Source organism: Lonchura striata, chromosome 1, assembly GCF_046129695.1.
Source record: "Lonchura striata isolate bLonStr1 chromosome 1, bLonStr1.mat, whole genome shotgun sequence".
Taxonomy (NCBI): Eukaryota; Metazoa; Chordata; class Aves; order Passeriformes; family Estrildidae; genus Lonchura; species Lonchura striata.
The window spans coordinates 123,418,262-123,426,579 of NC_134603.1; the positions used below are offsets into that span (position 1 = coordinate 123,418,262).

General features: G+C 47.1%; 1 protein-coding gene across 1 annotated transcript; it reads left to right on the top strand.

The window, feature by feature from the left end:
• Positions 1–2,653: 2,653 nt before the first annotated feature.
• Positions 2,654–4,810, top strand: HOXA9 (homeobox A9). The gene is made up of 2 exons (XM_021538044.3): positions 2,654–3,200; positions 4,333–4,810. Exons 1-2 carry the CDS (start codon positions 2,654–2,656, stop codon positions 4,569–4,571), a joined length of 786 nt encoding a protein of 261 aa, XP_021393719.1. The 3' UTR covers positions 4,572–4,810.
• Positions 4,811–8,318: the final 3,508 nt, after the last annotated feature.

The window sequence follows — 8,318 nt, forward strand, 5'->3', positions numbered from 1 at the left end:
ACTTTTATTCGAACAAGATCGCTCCAGCAGTGCTTCATTCCTAGGAATTCTGGTTGCATATAGCATTTTAATGTCAACGTCTGTTTTCTGCCCTGTTTGGGGTCTTTTGGCCCCGAAGGTGTAAGTCACCAAAACCTTAAGTAATTCGCAAAATAAATTGATGAAGAGAAATCGCCTACGTGGTTCATATGAAAAATGTACTTTGGATGAAAATTGATCTAAAACGGCGATAAGAGAGTCGAACATCCCAGTGTGATTATTAGCAACATCACCGCGTGAAAAATATCTAATTATTTGCTGTATTTCTCCTCTTACTTTCTGTACAACCTCTCCTGCCTCTTGGATGCTGGCAGTGAACAAATGCGGAATTTTACAGGGGAAATAAAAATGCAGTCACGTTATTTTAAACGCTATTGTTATTGTTATTCATTTGCTATTAGTTTTGGTGAGGAACCAAAAAAATAAAACCCGCTGCTGAAGTTGAGAACCCAAATTCGAACATAAACATCCAGGACTCCTGCAGCTAAGATTATTTTTTCTGAATGGAAAAAGGAAGTTCTACAATCACATTTCACCACAGCTGACTCTTAATAATAAATACAAATGACGTGGAGTTCCGTCTTTCCAGGAAAGAAATACAATTATTTTTTTCTATTACGGAGTGTCTATACAATTGGAGAAAAAAAAAAAAAAAACAAAACGAGAGAGCTTTATTTGCATTTTTAAAATTGTTAGAAAATAACGGGCCTCTTGTTTATTGAGATCTTGCAACTGTTCCACGATTTTCGAACTCTAATGGGGGCTAATAGTTTCATTATGAGCCTTTGTAATTTTGAATGTAGGAGAGAGCGGTGTTAAAATAGGACCTCTGTAGGATTTCGGATTAAACTGTTGAGAAGACATGAAAAGAAAAAGAAAGAAGCAGAGCGAGAGAGAGAGGGAGAGAGACAGCCCACATAGCGATGTAAAACTAATTAGAACCACACTTTCGTATGCACAATATTTACACGCGATTTTAATCATTACTCAGTCGTCCCTACCATTTGCTGGGCTCTATTTTCAATATAAGATATTTTGAGTAAATTGAGCCTCTCACGGAGATTTTTTTGTGCCTCCTGCATCTTAGTGACCGCGCTCCTTCGCCAGCCACGGGGATAAACAGCGTGAATGTCCGCCAGGGAGAAACCAGGGAGTCGCAGGCATGTTTGCCAAGAGCTCAGCCACTACTTTAATTCCTAACACTGGACTTGGATCTGGCCGCCTCTTACTTTCCCCCGCGCACCCTCCCCTCCTTCTGCTGAGGATTGTAACCCTCCGCTCGGCTTCCGATGCCGCTAGCGTGTGTCCCGCAGCCACAGGAGGTGCCAGCAAATAAATAACTATATTTGCACATAAATTTGATTCACCAGAATGCCGGACGGCCGACTGCGAACGCCCCTTTGATAGCCGCCTGGAGAAGCAGGGTGCCTTTCGGCAGAGGGGAGACCGGGCATTTTCTCCCCTTTCCCCCCGCTGCTTCCCTGCATAGTTGAAGAATTAATTGTGGTGATAAATACCGCCGCCCGGCTCTGCCCGCACGCCTTCCCTCCCGGCCAGGACGGCGGCTCCCCTCCGGCCGCCGCCGCACCGCCGCCCGGCCCCGGCTCCTCTCCCCGGCCTGGCGAAGGGGTCCCCGGTCCAAGGGCAGGGGCAGCGGGGAGGACGAGGAGGGTGTTTCGGTCACTGCCGCGCTGTGCCCGGCGGGGTGGTGTGATGAAGTGCAGTTTGGTGCCGACCAGGCTAAATACCGAGCCGGTGCCTGCCCCTGTCCTCCGGCCGGGCGGGGAGGGCCGGCTCTGCGCCGGGGTTTCGGAGAGGGGATGCGTTGAATTTGACTTTCCGCTGCCAGCTCTGAGCCGAACGGAACGGTATTATTTACAGTGGGTTCCCAAACTAAACACAATAGTATAATTTAACCTTTCCAAGCACTCGTAAATTTTTACTGCTGTGAAACACAACGATGCAAATGAGCGCGCTCATAGTTACTGACTTAATAACAACCCCGTGGCTCCCGAAACAATAACTCCTTATGAAATATAATAAATGTATATTTAAATACAGTATACCGCAACTACTATTTTGCTCTTTTTATTGCTTCAGTTATTGTATCATTTTATGTGAAGGTCTCCGATCACAAGGGTGGCGGGATTTTTTTTCCCGGAGAACACGACCCTATGATGGGATGATTAATTTTGATATAAAATAGTCCGCTTAAACGAAAAGAAAAAAATTAAAAGAAAGAAAAAAGAGAGAGGGGAGAGAGAGAGGAAGAGAGAGAGAAAGAGGGGAGGGGGGCTGTAATACGGAATCTGATCTTTTAATCTCAGTTGGCCGCAATTAAAACAAACCCCGCCGTATAACTCAAATATCCCTTTGCATAAAAACATATGGCCTCGCTATAAAAATTATGGCTGGAAAACACTGACCCATTAATAGCCCGCGGACTGATTTATACTTTATTGTTCTGCTCCCCCGCCACGTGACAGGCGCAGCCAATGGGCGCCTGCGCTGCCCTCAACTTATTACTGACTCTACTTCTCCGCCAGCACCAAGTTGTTACGTGAAACCCGCAGCCCCGAACCGCGGCGGGTCCGCCGCCGCCCGCCCGCCCGCCATGTCGGCTCCCGGGACCCTCAGCAATTACTACGTGGACTCCTTCCTGGTGCCGGAGGGGGACGAGCTGGCGGCGCCCCGCTACGCCCCCGCCCCGCTGGGGCCGCCGCCGCGGCCGGCGGCGCTGGCCGAGCACCCCGAGCTGGCCCCCTGCAGCTTCCAGCCCAAGGCGCCCGTCTTCGGCCCCCCCTGGAGCCCCGCGCACCCCGCCGGCGCCAGCGGCGTCCCCGCCGTCTACCACCCCTACGCGCACCACCAGGCGCCCGTGGCACCGCCCGACGGCAGGTACATGCGTTCGTGGCTTGAGCCTGTGCCGGGCTCCTTGTCTTTCCCCGGGTTACCTACCAGCAGGCATTACGGCATTAAACCTGAACCGCTGGCGGCCAGGAGGGCTGACTGTACCACGTTTGACACTCACACTTTGTCTCTCTCTGATTATGCTTGTGGTTCTCCTCCAGTTGATAGGGATAAGCAAAGCCACGAAGGCGCATTCTCTGAAAGCAATGGAGAAAGTGAGGCAAACGGAGAGAAACCGCAGATCGATCCAAGTAAGTGGGACGGCAAGGGTAATGGACTTCAGGGCTCTGCGCCGGCCGCGGGGAGGTGTCGAGGCGCTGGGGCTAATTACGCGGCCGAGCACCGGCCGCTGCCGCCGCCGCTGCGCCAGCCGGCCGGGGTCTGCCATCTGCAGAAGCCAGCGCTGCCTTTCTCAGGTTCGAACGGGATCTAGGACGGCTCTGGCTTTCCAGGGTGAAAGGAAAAAAACCAAAAACCCACCCTACAACTACAACTAAAGCAAACATTGGAAAAAAAAAAAATTAAAAAACAAAAAAGAGAGAGAAATGCAGTAGTCGCCCATCCCCACTCCTGCCACCCCAGCAAACTCAGCAGGACATGCTCACATCCTCCTGCCTCGCCGCGCTCCCAGGCGTGGGCAGCCGCCGGGGAGATGGGTGCCTAGAAAGCACTGGATGTGAATCAGATCTTTTTTTGAGACGGCTCTCAGGACAGGGCGGCTATCGCTGGGCTGAGAACAGAAACCTCGCCGTTGACTTAGTTCCTCCCCTCCCCCTTTCGTCTCCTCGGTGGAAAACCCCGGGCTGGATGCTCCCAGGACTACGAGACTGGTGGCAGAGCGCCTCGGGATTACTATCGCGATTAACGCCGTGCGAATAAGGGTCCTAAGAGGGCGAGGGTTCAGTTATGCCAGCTGTAGATTAACTCGCCAGCTCCCTAGGTTTTGCCAGGGATGACACAGGAGAAGGTAGAGATTAAAAAGACAAACAATTTCGATGACATGTTGATCTGGCTGGTTACTCCTCGGGCTGGCTGTTTGAGGTGTGGGGAGGCCAAGAAGGAGGAAGCGAGTTAGAGAGCGAGGAAGAGAGAGGAGGAGAAAGTATTTTAGAATTGTATTCTCTCCAAACAATAAAAAAAGGCGAGGGGAGGCGGGGGCAACGGGGCTTTGCCGCGTGTGCTTGCGTGTGACCTCCCCATGTGTCTGTATTTTGGAGTCCATTGTGCCTCACGAGCCTCTGTGCCTGGGGAAATGAGAGCCACGTCCTAAACACGAATACCGGGACACCTGATGGGCTGTTTCTGCGTGGATTTCCCTCCCAGCCCCCTCCCTCCACCTCCCACCCTCCCCCTCAGCCTGAACTTCTGTTGTTTTCGTTGTAGATAATCCAGCTGCAAACTGGCTCCACGCAAGGTCCACCAGGAAAAAGCGATGCCCTTACACCAAGCATCAGACCCTGGAACTGGAGAAGGAGTTTCTGTTCAATATGTATCTCACTAGGGACCGTAGATACGAGGTGGCCAGACTCCTCAATTTAACAGAGAGACAAGTGAAAATCTGGTTTCAGAACAGGAGGATGAAAATGAAGAAAATCAACAAAGATCGAGCGAAGGACGAATGATGGTGACACGCGGGTTAAAATGAAAATGAGTAAAGTAAAAGAAAAAAAAAAAGAAAAAGTTAAAACAAACAAAAAAATCATCCCCTCGAGCCCTGCCATGCAATGCGTCTGGGTCCAGGCCTCATTTTTCCCTTGGCAAATTCTGATTATGATTGTACAATGATAGTCACAGAGGCCAGATTGCCAGGAGAGGTACAGTAAGACTTTTAATTTTCTAATAGGAAAGAAAAAGGGGGCATTAGCACGAAAAGGCTGTTTAACTGGCTTGTATAAATCTACCTGTTTCTTCACTTATGGAAAGAAAAAAAAAAAAAGATAAAACTACCTTTTCATAATGCACAACTATTTACGGACTGTATAGTTTAGTCTACATAGTTAATTTTATTTGCTTTTTGCGTGGCAGAGAGATCTCTGCTCTAATACTTGAACACTGTGTTTTATTGTGGTAATTATGTTTGTGACTCAATTTATGTGCTTGGGTGCTGTACCGGATGTAATGGTGTAAGCTAGAATTCAATTTGAACTCAGGTTGTTTATTATAAAAATTGCATAGAGTATAGCTCTGTAGTGTATTAAGTCTTTTCTGTATAATTAGACAGTTAACCTTTGATTGTAAAATATATATATTATATATATCCCAATGCAAAAAAAAAAAAAAAAAAGGTAGAAAAAAAACGTTCGTTCGGGATGTCTGGGAATTACGGTTCTCAAAATATGAAGCAAGTCATTTTAGTATGCACAGTTGATACATATATAGTACTGTCGTTGTCGGTTGTATATATAATCTATATATTAAAAAAAAAGTAAATAAACAGACTAGCTTAAATATTGTTTTTGCACCAGTGAGCAGTTAGCAGATTTCGGAGCTATACGTATATGTGAAAAGGGTAACTACCTATGGTTTATGTTTGAATTTTAATCGAATGATTTGATGGTTATTGTAATGAAGGTTAATTTTATTGATAATAAATTATACATTATAAAAACCTACATTTGGTTATTGTAAATTTGTATCGATTAAAAAAAATCTGGGAAGTTATGTTAATGCAGAACGTACACTGTCTATTTTGAAACAGTTACCTCATGGCCTACTGACCAAATCGTTGTGTTGAAATGATATTTAACTTTTTGCCAAATAAAATATATTGATTCTTTTATATTTTGTGATGTTTTAAGATTATTGAGAAGAGGTTCTTCCATGGCACACCGAATCTCGGCAGCAGCTATGGCCGGACTAGGGCAGCTGCAGAGGCGAGGCGAGGAGTGGTATTATTTTCGAGCCAAGGCAAAGCCACGGTTTTTTAAAAACGCAACCCCCAGGTGATGGAAATTTGGTCTTATTTTTATCCCAAATGGACAGATTTAAGTCCTAAACGCCATAGCTCCTCTGAGATTAGGGATTTCTTCCCCCCTTCCGGGTGTGCTTTGGTAAGCTGGCGCTTAGCAGTGTGCGGAGGGAGCCCCTTGGATGGCAGCGGGGCACGGTGCCGAGCTAACGCCGTTTTAATAAAATTCGCCGCCGAGGCGAGGGAACCAAACCAAAATGTCCGACGTTCTTTAGCGCGGACAATAATGTAAATCTGCTCAGACAGCGACATTTAAACTGAGATTGTTAATTAGCCTCCATCAGAAAATGTCCAGCACTAAGTGTGCTTCCACAACCCGTGTGAGAAGGCTCGCCTTACCAGAGCGTTCATTTCAAATTCCCTGCTAGAGATAATTGCCCATGCAAAATATGTTATTTCAAACGTCATCCACTTTCTTCCTTCCCTTGCCTTCACTTTTGTGTTTTTTTCCCCTTTTAAATCCCGCGGCAAATAAATACAACCCGTTGCGTTTTACTAGCGCCTCAGATTATATATGTATTTATAGATAGATATAGAATCAGATAAAATTTTACTGACAATTATGGTAGAATTTATGGTGTCAATTTTAGTCGCTGATTTAGCCAAAGGAAAGCGGTGGGCTGGCAACAGTCTACAGCAGAGAACATGAAATTGTATTTATTTTTAAAAAGAGAAGGATGGTTTCTTTGGAGCGGAAGATTTCCATACATCCCCTCCCCATTGGACCTACCCCTCCCCCGCCGCCCCAAGCCAAACCAAGCTCAGCAACAAAAGAAAATAGCAAAGTCTATGAGCTTGCTGATATTTACCCTTGTTTTGGGCGGACATCTTACTGCTCACAGTGGATATCCTCCATAACATGAATCGCGGCACCGCTCTACACCACACTGGCCCTTGTTTGCAAATACGGCGAATAACAATAAAATCCTTCTTGTTTTATGAAGGTACCTTTACAGATATATATATATATATTATATATATATATATATATATGTGTATGTATATGTATTGAAAGCAAAATAGGATGCAACACGCTTATGGTTTTGGCAGAAGTTGTTGTAGGAAAATTCAGAGCCATACTACAGTGCAATAAAAGAAAATGACTGCTGTAACCGTTTATGGGGTGTAAAACGCTGCAGGGCTGGCTGAAGACAAAACTTAGGGAGCCGGCAAGAAGTTTACAGATGTGCAGAACTGCGGGAGGAAAAAAAAAAAAAAGCTTTCGACTTCACCTTACAAAAAAAAAAAAAAAAAAAAAAAAAAAAAAAAAAAAAGAAGAGGAAATAAATCCGAGGTAAGATTTGATGAGTTCTAATTAGCAAAAGGGAGCTCATTCTGGCGTTCACACACACAGAAAAACCCCTAATTGATCCCCGAGCCAGTATTTGGGGATGCTGGGACGCCCTCTGTTGTTGCAGACAGAGGCAACTTCAAAGAATCAGCATTAAGAGTGTGTAATAAATGACGGGTCTGCAAACTGTCTGGAATTCGGCTCTTAATGAGTTTACAACTGTCCAGCCACAATTAAGATTTTCTACAAAAGCCTTTTCATTTGTTTTGTCTGGCTGTTTTAGATAAAGCGGGAGAGCGGAAATAACAACCTTTTATTGGCCTTCCCGTGCTTAAATCCAGGCTGGGAGGTGGACATTTATCTTGCCGCGGGCTGGCGGGCAGAGGCGCGGGCTCCGCCGGGCCGGGCCGGGCGGCGGCGGCGCGGCCGTGGCGGCCGAGGGCCGGCAGGTGGCGCTGTGAGCCCGCGAAACAGCGCCCGGCCGCCCTCCGCCATCAAGCGCTCGGCCGCCTCCCCGACAGCTCCTAAAATGTCGACTTTATGGGAGCATAACTGGGCTTGGAAGGGCTGAGATGGTTTTAACAAAGGCCGATAGATTTGAGGGTGCTTTCCCCCCTTATCCCTGAGTTTTTCCTACTTTATCCGACCGGGCGCCGTCAGGGTGGAGTGTACCGCCTGGTCGCGCTCAGTGCACTCGTGGCGAAAGTAAAGCTTGATCTGCACACACTGTGCATTTTTTATTCTCAAAATACCGAGACATTTCCTATTATGTGATAGAGAGGGATTGAGCCCTGGAACCCAACTGCCAGCTCCTCTTTTTCTCCCTTGCCCCAAACCTTTGCTCTTTGCTTGAGCTCCGAGCCTGTAAACAGGGCATCCTGATTTCCCGAAGGGCTGGTGTGAAATGAAATATTGGGAGAAAGGGGGAATTGAAGGGTTCGGGCAGGATGTAAGAGAGTCTCCCCAGCTCAGCCTGGGAGGAGAGCACCCGAAGAGTTTCACCCTTGGAGCTCTGGGGCCAGCCGATGGAATTTCCAATGCCCTTGTCCGCTCCGCGTGGCTGAGACAGCCGTGCAGGGAGCCGGCAGTGCTGCAAAAATCTAGTTTGAA